We start from the raw sequence: 12175 nt of genomic DNA, 5'->3' as shown, positions 1-12175 counted from the left end.
TATGGGTAGATATTCTTACCTTAAGGCTCCTTATCAAGAAGCTTACACACATGTTCTGCTGAAAACTTCACGTTTATTCATCATAAGCATGATGCAAAATCGAGTTCCTCTGACTCAACTCTTCCACATCTATATCTCTTACCAACCGTCTTTTTGGATGGAGGCATCATCGTATTATCAATAAGATAGAGTTTAGAAAATTGAGTTCTTACAAATGAGCTCTACCACACGATCTACAGTAAGAAGAAAGAGTGACAGTCCTAAATTCCCTGTAGCCTCCTGCTTATAAGTGTGGTGCACAACACACCCATAAACAAGACTCTACTAGATACGGCTTGTAGAATCCCTAGGACAGAACTGCTATGATACCACTTTTGTCACGACCCAAAACGATGGGCCGCGACAGGCACCCGGTGCCTTACTCAACTGAATACCAACGTAGCATATCTTTCTTATCGTACTGTCGTTGGTAACTGGGCCAACATGGCCACACCTTGTAACGTATAACTATAAGTGGGAAAGTACTGTATCAATGAACCATCTTTCTTATAATATGAATATATACGGGCCGTCAAGGCCTCTGACATATTGTACAATATGAACCACTGTCTACAAAGCCTCTAAGAGTATTTGACATCAAATGGGACAGGGTACCGACCTACCCATAAGTCTGTAGCAAAATTCTGACACGATGACTAATAGACTCGGCTGCACTCCGAATGAGGTGGAGTCTTACCGTTCCTTCGCTGAATGCTAACCTTGTCTACTATGAGGGCTTGTCAAACTGATTGTCTATACCTGCAAGCATGAATGCAGCATCCCCAGGCAAAAAGGGACGTCAGTACAAATAATGTACCGAGTATGTAAGGAATGAAAATTAGTAAATAATATACATGAGAGAAACATGGAGTAAAAGACTCGACATGTAAGTCTGGATAACTCTGTAAATCATGAAACATTTATAGTGTCATGCATATGCATATGAATGTCATGTCGTGCATAGGTATATGTGTTTATAACATCATCAAGCCTATGAGGGCATCCCATCATATTATCTCGGCCACTGTGGGCAAAATCATCAATGTATAATGGTGCGTATATAACGCTGTAACCTTTTCCCATATCCCACATACATATATATACATATATACGGGTATATAACGTCATCTGGTCATGGGTCAATGTACATGTATAAATGCATGAAATGCATAAGAATTACGTTAATAAGATTTCTCGGAATGCCATAAAAATAACATGCCTAACGGATAAACTTTATCAAATACGTATTTTTCTAAGACCCATAAACAGAAAATATAATAATAATTCACATGGGGAATCAAGAATATAGTCACCTCTAGTATTTCTATGAATAAAGTCATAGTATGAAAGTTGCGTATTTTGCTCGTTTCATTTGTATCATTTGGACCATGCCAAAAGAAAGAAGGGATAACCTTAACATACCTGAGTCGATTCTCTTGAGAAAGACTATACCGTATTCCCTCAATATTGCAAAATCTCACGTTAATTAAGGTGCTCTGAAATCTCGGGTTTTTGAAGTGTTGAAGACGCTATGGAATATCATACTTTGAATTCCTGAAGAGCCTTGAAATCTCATGTTTTTAAGAATGGAGATGTGATTCTCATGTCTTTAAGACATATAATGGTTCTGCTTTTTCTAAAATGATATATGACTCATGTTATAAGACTTGCCCACTTTTCACATCTCTAATCTTGCCACATATATTAATGACTTAAGACACATACATGGGGATGGAGAGGTGATGCCACGTGGGGGGAGGGTTAGTCTTATCCAACCATTCCTTAATTAAATAGTTAATGTCCCATTAACTAATAATTAACTAATTACCCACATAATTAAAAATTATCTCAAATTACTTGAAAAACTACTCACTTGACATACTTTATGTACCCTACTATCATGGTCATGTGGTACCTTGTATGATACTAATTTATAAATACCGGGTATTGTAGCTCGGACCGTATTTTATCCCAAATCGACAACCTTCAACGAAACTCATTTTCTTCGATTCACTTATCAATGGTAAGTGCAGTCCTAGTTCGAGAAGACAAAGGTACACAATCTACAATTTATTATATCAGTAAAACACTTATCGACGCCGAGACGAGGTATCCTCACCTCAAAAAACTGGCCATGTCCCTTGTCGTAGCTTCAAGAAAGATCAGGCCATACTTCCAGTGCTACCCAATCTCGGCCCTTACCACGTTTTCTTTAAGAAGCATATTGTACAAACCCGAGCTGTCGGGAAGGCTGGCCAAGTGGGCGATTGAATTAAGTGAGCACGACATCTTTTATTAGCCTTGTACAATGATAAAATCACAAGTGCTTGCCGAATTTGTTGCGGACTTCAGTGCCAAGGTAATGCTCGAGGCTGAAGACGAGTGCTCCTCACTTGACGTAGGACCTTTGGGTCCTGCAAACTGACAGTGCATCCAATACATGCGGATCCGGACTAGGACTTGTGCTCGAAGTCCCCATTAGCCAAGTCATTTGCCAATATATAAGGTGCCCAGATATGACTAACAATGAGGATGAGTATGAGGCCGTAATTGCAGGACTGAGACTAACACTCGAATATGGGGCAAGAGTCTAAAGCTACGCTGCGACTCTCAGCTCGTCATCAACCAAGTTACTGGGACTTTCCAGATCAAAGAGCAAAGATTGCAGAAATACCAGACCGAGATATGCAAACTACTACCCGTATTCGACGAATGCCAGCTCGACCATATTTCACAAACTCACAACGTCGAGGCGGACGACCTTGCCAAATTAGCCGCCACAACAAAAAGCATAACTCCGGGGGATAGGAGCGTGGTGTATCTCCTTAGCTCGGCACTAGAACACATCGGGGTAAAATCCGCAAACCTAACCTGGGACTGGCGCAATTGTAGTATAAACTATTTGTAGGATGGTACCCTCCCAAACGACAAAAAAGAAGCAGGAAGCTGAGAATACAGGCCGCTAGGTACAACCTCTTTCACAATGATTATTATAAGAGAACGTATGGCGGCCCCTTAACAAAATATTTGGGACCAAATAAAACCCAACGTGTTCTAGAGAAAGTCCACGAAGGCCATTGCGGCAGTCATTCCGGCGATCGAGCACTGGTCAGATGTCTCATACGGGCGGGATACTATTGGCCCACCATGAAGAAAATGCCCTAGAATTCGTAAAGAAATGCAAACAGTGCCAGAAATACGCCTCGATAATCCACCAAGCAGGCGAACACCTCCATTCTGTCACCTCTCCATGGCCATTTATTTAGTGGGAATGGACATCATGGGACCGCTTCCGCCAAGACGAGGTAATGTTAAATTTCTTTTAGTTTTGACTGACTATTTCTCTAAATGGGTGGAAGCAGGCGCATTCTCCTAAGTTCGCGAGCAAGAGGTAATCACCTTCATATGGAAAAACATCATTTGCCGATTTGGCCTACCTAAAGAAATAAGTTGTGACAACAGACCCATGTTCACAGGAAAAAAACCATCGTGCTTTTCGAAAAATGGCATATTAAAAGGATACTCTCAACCCCTTACCACCCAGCCGACAATGGGCAACCAGAGTTCTCTAACAAGTCAATCTTGAACATTATGAAGAAGAGACTCGAAGAGGCCAAGGGACTGTGGCCAGAAATACTCCCACGAGTGTTATGGGTGCACATGCCCAAAAACAAGCGCAGGAGAAACACCGTACTCCCTAGTCTACGGAACTGAAGCGGTCATACTAGTTGAGGTCGGAGAACCCAACCTAACGTACACCAATGAGAGCGGCAACGACAATGACGAGAACAGAAGACAAGACCTTGACGAGATCGAGGAGCATAGAGATGTGGCGTATATAAGAATGGCCGCACAAAAGCTGCAAGCAAAATGCTTCTACAACAAAATGGCTGAGGTACGATTACTCAAGATCGGGAACTACGTGCTCAAAGCCAAGACCCAAGCAAGAAGAGATCCCCAAGAAGGCAAATTAGGAGCCAATTGGGACGGACCGTACAAAATCACAGGCAAGGCAGATAAGGGTTCATTCCAACTAGAGATATTGGAAGGAGGGCTCTTACCAAACAATTGGAACATCAGCCACCTCAAATACTTCAACTTCTGAGAAACAAGGAGTGCCTTGTAAGTCGCACTCTTTTTCCTTCACTTGAGTTTTGTCCCAACATAGTTTTCTCAAGGAGGTTTTTAACGAGACGACGGACGGGACACTTCAAGCTGGAGTATGCGAGAACAAACACATTTTCATTGCCTGACTCCTCAAAAATATCCAAGTCGAACAATGAAGGGACTATATATACTGGGACTGGAACGCCAGCCGACACTCAAAACTTGTAATTTTCTCTAAAAACGCCTAAGGGCAAAATGATGTAATCGATGCAATGATGTTGAAATAAATGAGATACCCGTTCATTGAAATTGTTCTCATAAGTCTCCCAACTAAAAGGTATGCTTGACCAGCTCAAATAACACCTATTGGCCCTTGGCCATGACTCAACGAAAAGGTAAGTTCGACCAGCTCGAACAACACCTATCGGCCATCGACCACAATACAACTAAAAGGCATGTTCATCAAGCTCGAACAACGGCTATTGGCCCTTGGCCATGACTCAACGAAAAGGTACGTTCGACCAGCGCGAACAACACCTATCGGTCCTCGACCATGATACAACTAAAAGATACGTTCGATCAACTCGAAACAAACTATTCGACCCTTGGCCATATCTCAACTAAGAGACACGCTCGACTAGCTTAAACAAAACTCCTAGGCCTCAGGCCTCGCGTTAACTAAAAGGACGGACATTCAACCAATCCGAATAAAATACTGTACGACCCACGACCACTCGACCCCATGATTATCGCAACCAATAGGATAACAACAAAGGGTTAGGAAAACAAAAGGAATCTCTAAAACAATGAGCGAAGGAAGAAAGCCTAAGAAGAAGAAGAAGAAAAAGAAGAAGAAAGAATTTAAGCAATGAAAGTGAAAGAAAGATCCAAATGAAGGTGATCATCCCCTCTTTATAGAAGAGGACCTCGAAATTAAAGCGGCTCATCATAATGGCAGCCGAAATCGAAACGGCAGAACCAATCCAAAAGTCGTGTGTGTCCTAATGCGATGTATTGGGAATATGCATTATCACGACGAATAATGTCATGACGTCACATCCCATCCATGTCAGACTTTCTCCAGAGGTTACTCGGGAAGATTAAGAGTTCGAAATATGTGACTTTCAAAGCGCCACATCGTCCGCCTCTTATGACGACCACGACTATTATTATCCGTTTATTGAGCCCATCCACGAGGACGACCTAGACAAGCGGAGGGACTAACTGTATGGGCGAAAAACTTCATGTCACGCATTTGACCTGGTCAATAAAGATAAATCCTTTGGAGGCTGTGACGCGTCGACATTATGATGTATCAATCTGACCCCAAAAGGTCGAGGTCATAAGAAGAAGGCAAATTGTCGTCGATGTCGAGGTAGCCTAATAAAAGACGAGGATGAGCATCCGACCTCGACACGCGATAATGACTAGTTTAAAGATTTAGGTTCCCTAGAGAATATTCTAGCGAATATTCCTTTCTGTTATATTATCTAGAGTTTTGTGGCCCATGTACCCTTATAAATAGGAAGAGATGTAGTTCTAGAAGGGGATCGAACATTTTTGTGAAGAACAACATTGACATTCTCTGTGAAGATTCTCTCTTTATTGAATATATACAAAGTTTACCTTTATACTCCTTTTCCTCTATCTTTCTCTCCCGATCCAAGAATAATCGAAATATTCAAATGCTTATCATCCATCATTGTCAGAAAGCTCAGTGAAAAATCTCACCCTTGTCGGGTGAACCTTGTTCCGTTTATTACTTAAATGACATTTATTGCTATCTTTCACGTTCTTAAGCCATTATTTCTCTAAAACATTCTTATCTAGCACCACACGTCTAATACTCTTCATAAAAACACTAGATCTGCTACTTGGATATTAATATTGATTTGGATTAACACTTTTTTTTTTCTATAAATCTAATTGTATAAAAATATAGATCTAAATTTTGGGTTATACAAATAAGTTACACTGAATTTGTTGTTATTGTTAATCCGTGTATCTAATTACTAGTAACATTGTATGTCAAATAATTTACAATGTTACTCATTCTTGTCCCCATTTTCAAAAAAGAAGCTTCGCATGCTGGACATTTGACTGTTCCTTCTCCGGCCTTGTTTGACTTGTTGAGCCTCTCCCCAATCCACCTTAATTTGACTTGGTCCAAACAATTTGTCACTTTTGTGTATTTATGAGTGAAGTGATGTCCACTCTTCCTCGTTAATTGACCTTGGGATTGTACAGGTTCAACGGTTCAACAGATCACTAGTCATCCTATTTCACTAATATTTTGTCGAATAGTATTAAATTTTGAATTTTATATTTTAAAAGTACAACGAATCCAATGTATAGAAACTTATATATTGAGTTACTCTAGATTAAATTTTAAATGATCCTTATTTCATTGTCAAAGCAATTTTGTCAACTTTCGTATATTTTCTTTAACATTATAGAATTTGGAGACGAATCTCCTCTAACAAAAGGGTAATAATTGAGGGACTTACTTAGTTACTTTCACTAGGTATTGTGTCTCACTCGTGAACATCAAGTTGAGCCACACTTTAATTAGCTTCTTAAGGACATACAAACAAATTTTAGGCCAAATTTTATGTACCTGATGGTAATTTTATCCGCTTTTGGTATTGATCCATGCAAGTACAGAAACACTTAAAAGCAGCATGTTAGGATATATGGTCTTAATAATCACTCGTTTCAGTTATGTGACACACTTTTATTTGTTCCAAAAAAATCATTATATTTTTATATTTGAAAACTGTTTAATCTTATCACCTACTATACTTTATCTTTAATTATATGACTTGTTAGGATTAAACAATAACAACCCAGTGTATTCCTATAAGTAGAGTTGGAAAGGGTAGTGTGCATGCACACCTTACCTTAACTCTGAGGTTAGAGAGGTTGTTTTCGGCAGACCCTCGACTAAAGAAAAGATTAAAAAAAAAAAAACGTTGTCAACTAGCACTAACAACAACTTGTTAGGACTCACTTGATATAAGAATTCACATTTATAAATAAAGAAAACGACATGTGAAACTTTTTCCAACTTTCATTTTACTTAAACTCCAATATTCTAATTAATTGAAGAATTAAAATATGCTTAATCATATATCACAAATATCAGAATAAGAATATGTCGATATTCCAGGGACCAAAAGGAATTTTCCCCATGATAGGACGTTCATTACTTGATTTAAACTAGGATTATACAAAATAAACTAAAATATGGCTATGAATCAGAGTCAGAGTCAGGATTTGAAATTATGGGTTCAGGAATCTAATCTGTTTAAGTTACTGGGTTCTTAATTAATAAATTATTTATATTCGATAAATTTCTTAAGACAAATACATAGTTTGGACAAAAGCTAATGGGTTCGGCCGAACCCGTAAGCCGTGCTCTAGCTCCGCCCCTGCTATGAATGAGTCATAAGTGTCCATGCTAGGTGCTAGCATTTGCAAATATATATATTACTGGAGGCCAATATAATATGCATGAAAGACTGGCCATTACTTCTTGCATGTACGAAATAGAGAATTATATTACTGATAGAAGCAACGGAAGCACAAAAATATTACATCAAGTACTGAAGAGGAAAACCTAAAGTTAAAATCTCAAGGGAAACATGTAAAGAATAAGCTCCCCTTTCTCTAAATTACATTACAGCGATTTACTGGATTTCCATCTCAAGATCCATCAATCTATAACCTGATATGTACAGAAACAAAAAGGGATCGCACAATCAGGCAACATAATGGCTAGCTGTGCAAATATCATTATCACGAGCAATAAGCCAAGTCATTATTTTCAAACACTGCTGGAGGATTTCCCTCTAACAAGCAGAAAATAGGCGGAATAGTTAGTGTCTCTTGTCCACCATATACGTTCCAGCAAAACGGATCCAACACTAAGTCGCCTTGAGCAGGCAGAAGTTCTATGTCCGAAAGTGTTATGTTAGTGCAGGGGATAGTGTCACTACAAGCAAAATGCATTGGCGGACTTCTGATATCATAGGTTCCTTTTATGCTAGAGTACTCAATGTCTGAAACGGACACTGCTGAGGTGCGATTGCTGCATTCTTTTGAGAGGCAGTAGAATTGGTCTATTATTATGGGATTCCTTACGTTGTCCATGTGAATATTAAGGAAGGAAATTCCAGATACTGCTCCAAATCCACCTTGCCATGTCTTGATCCTTACTCCATTATCTGATTCCTTTATCACTGAGTCCCTCACTGTAATGTTTGATACGCATGCTCGCGAGTTGTGGTTGCCTAAACTTCCAATGCTACAATGACCAAACAACCTATCAGTTCATCTAAAAGATTATCGCATTTTACTAAACTGCCCAAGTAAGGACTAAATCGCATTATACTGGCCGTATAATTTTTTTTAACAATATCAAAGTGTATGGAAGTTAGACTCGTTCTTATATTCCTTTACAATTTTGCTTTTACAGATGAAAGCATATTACTTGTACTAGTTATATAAACAAACATTTTGTACATCCAGTTCTGAAGATAGTATTATATAGTCACCCCATTAAGCAAGTAGCTAGAGTATTATTACTATATTCCACCTGATTCCATGTCCTCCAGGTCCACAAGTGAGATTCCTAATATCCACATCGTGACATCCTGCTCCTATTGATACACAATCATCACCTATAATATAGTATACAAATTAAACCAATGGCAGTTGAACGTTATAAGGAGGTATATTAATAATTATTAAGTAGAATTACGTACCATTAGAGATGAGTGAATCGTATATTTCAACATTGGTGGTCTGCTCTATGTGAATACCATCAGTGTTGGGACTCCAGGCTGGGGCTGTAATGTGTAGGGATTCTATATGCACATTCTTGCAGTTATCGAATCTAAAATTAAATTGTGGACTATTCTCCATCCTAATTCCTTCCACCGTTAGATTTGAGCTCATGAAAAATCTAATGGCCTGCAAGTATACACGTACCAAATTTCACAAAATCTGCTATTTATGTACAAATTAAAGGGATGCTTAGTGGTAAAAGTTTATTGTTTCACTCACAATTGGGCTGTCACATGGTCCAGGCAGTGTACTTCCATTAGGTCCCTGTTGTTGTACTGAGGATTAGATAATACGTTCATTCGTACGTGTAAAAAGATTAATGAAATTAACCACTATCCTTTATATTATATAGTAAAAAGAAAAGGAATAAAGTTGGCACGTAGTAAGTTTATAGTGCATACCTTATGTGGTTTGCAGGGCAGATTCCACCACTGTTCTCCCCTTCCATCTATGACGCCTCCGCCTTGCAGTGACAACTCATCAACTCTATAGAAAACTAGCCACTGCCGCCTGCTGTTGTTGCCCGGCCACGACTCTGGTCCATCTGGCGGCATTATTGTTCCTTCCAGCTTCCCATATTGGCACACAATTTCAGTTACATAAACAAAAATCCCTCACTCTTCCATTTTTTTTTTTGCTTCGAAAGATAATACTATTACTACAACATATGTACCACATTACATAATAATAGAAATTTTTAGTACATCTAAATTACAATAGAAAATAGGGTATACTCCCAATGTTTCATTTTATATATATAGCACAATTTAACGTTCGAGTAAGAATGATATCTGAAATGTTTTAACTTTAAACTTCTCATTTTACTTTTGGTGTGATCACGAGTTCGAGTCGTGGAGATGCTTGCACCAGAGTAGGCTACCTACATTATACTCACTAAGGTGTGGCCTTTCCCCGGACCCTGCGTGAATGCAGAATACTTTATGCATCGGACTGCCTTTTTTTAAATTAAAAAAAAAAAATTACCCTCAGGATATCAGCCATATATGAGCATGTTTAACAGTACAAATTCTAGTACTTTTGGTCTGCATTGACTATCATTAATCCTTTTTTATTTATTTATAAACTCCGTGTTAGCTCAAACATTGCCGTATAAAATGAAATGGAGGGAGGACATTGAAAGAAAACAAATACTACTAGTAAGTATCTTAACTAGGTACCTGAAAGACCAAACCACTTTGACAGGGACCAGTAAAAATAGTGGATTGGATCATGAAAGAATAACCAGAGGGAACGAAGATGACCACTGACTCAACTTGACAAGCGGCATCCCACGCTGCTTTGAAAGCTTCAGTGTCATCTACAATGCCATCTCCTACTGCTCCAAACGACCTCACATCATAAACACCTTCGTCAGCGGGTGAATTAGAAGGTTCAGGTGGAATAGAAGGCGGATATGATATGTGGGAATGTTTGTGTTTATTCTTATTGTGATGGCCGCGGTGGCCGTGGTGATGATATCTAGCTGTAACATTATGGCTGCATAATAACACCATGAATAATGCAACTACTGTCATATAGAAAATGACAAGCAGTACTGGCACACGGGTTGATAGCGATGCCATCTCAAGTATCGAATGAACAGACCGAAAATGACTAGTGGTAGTAAAAGTTCCTTTCAATTGGGTGAGGGTTGAGGAAATTCACGAATCAAGGAAAAGACTGTGTTGTTCAGAAAGTGGAAAGGAACTTAGAAGAGTTTTTATGGGAGGCAATTCCTGGCAAATGTCTCAACTTGCACATAAACAAATAAAAAGAAATGGAGCGTGTGTGTGAATGTTTGTGTTTCAGCACTACTGCATACAGAAGCCGAAAGGCTGAGTTCATTTATATATCTTTGCCCTGGACTCTTGGTATATATAGATGACTAATACTGACCTACACACTATAACTTTATTTACAAGAAGAAGCAGCAATGAAAGTTTTAATTAGAAGAATTTGAGTATTTTTTTATATATAATCAAAGTCACGATTTTATTATCACATGGGCAAAAATACACTTTGATTGAAGGGATCTGAGCCTGAACTTCCGCTACATCTAGAGGGATTTGAATTCTATACACTTACATTAGTACTAATTTTTTTTAGGTTATAATCTATCTTTGCCGTGGAGTCTTGGTACAATATGCCGTATACAGATGACTAGATACAGACCTACAATTATTTTAGATAAGCATTGGTTGGTCTATTGTCATAACTCAGTTATTCCAATCTGAAGTTAATATGTACTTTACATTATATTATTTTTTCAAATAATCTAGTCTTGTGGATGTGTGTATAATGTATATATTATCTAATATACTATAAGACAATTATTATGTAAAACAATTAATTAAAAATTTCGGCAACAACCTCTCTGCCCTTCCGGGGTAGAGGTAAGATTGCGTACATCTTACCCTCCCCAGACCCCACTTGTGAGAAACTACTGGGTTTATTGTTGTTGTTGTTATTTCGGAAAATCAGTGTCGGATGGAAACAGGCCATTTTGATAGGAGACATTTAATTTCCTATCTGAAGTTACAGTAGTTAGAATTGATACAAAAATGCAAATATAGGTAAACCAAATACTAGTAATCTAGTGCAGGAAACTGGCCATTTTGATAGGAGACATTGGCTTTTTAGAGAAGGTGGAGGCCGCGCATGCAATGACTCTGCCCCTGGAAAAAAAGGTAAAAACGGAATAACCAGAATCCTTTGCCTTTGCTTTTGAGTGCGTGAGTTGGTGGGTGAATGAATGGCCATTAACTTGAAAAAAAAGCCATTCCCCCTCTCCCTAGCCCTTCGGCTACCCCCATGTTCTTCCCCATAACTTTCATCACCTTTTCTTTTCGGGTCCCAATTTTTTTACTTATTTTTCAATCCCCTGCAAAACAGTTATACTTTTTCTCTCCCTTGCATTTAAGATAATACTACTTGCAACCCTACTTTATTATAAACATTTAATTTCATATTGATACGTCTGATAAACGTTGGTACCGCCAGCAACTTTAGTTTCCACGTTGAGTACTATTTTAAAAAGTTCAGATAATTAATTACTGACTAAGAAAGTAAGATTCTCCTCAGAGCTCAGATTCGTATATGCTAATCCCTTTCGACTAAACCATTTCATCTTTCACAAATTCAAAAGGACAAAACAATGTGCTCGAGTCAAATCTGATTTTAG

The 12175-nt window shown here is 38.6% G+C and overlaps 1 protein-coding gene across 1 annotated transcript; it reads right to left on the bottom strand.

Moving 5' to 3' along the window:
- Positions 1 to 7810: 7810 nt before the first annotated feature.
- LOC107811666 (polygalacturonase At1g48100-like) lies at positions 7811 to 10841 on the bottom strand. Its single transcript, XM_016636637.2, has 6 exons — positions 10173 to 10841; positions 9396 to 9563; positions 9214 to 9258; positions 8913 to 9120; positions 8744 to 8828; positions 7811 to 8452 (listed from the first exon to the last, which is right to left on the bottom strand). Exons 1-6 carry the CDS (start codon positions 10575 to 10577, stop codon positions 7945 to 7947), a joined length of 1419 nt encoding a protein of 472 aa, XP_016492123.1. The 5' UTR covers positions 10578 to 10841; the 3' UTR covers positions 7811 to 7944.
- Positions 10842 to 12175: the final 1334 nt, after the last annotated feature.

This window comes from Nicotiana tabacum, chromosome 19 (assembly GCF_000715075.1).
Source record: "Nicotiana tabacum cultivar K326 chromosome 19, ASM71507v2, whole genome shotgun sequence".
Taxonomy (NCBI): domain Eukaryota; kingdom Viridiplantae; phylum Streptophyta; class Magnoliopsida; order Solanales; family Solanaceae; genus Nicotiana; species Nicotiana tabacum.
Note: the sequence above shows the minus strand (reverse complement) of the source record. Positions and strands in the feature narration are given on the sequence as shown.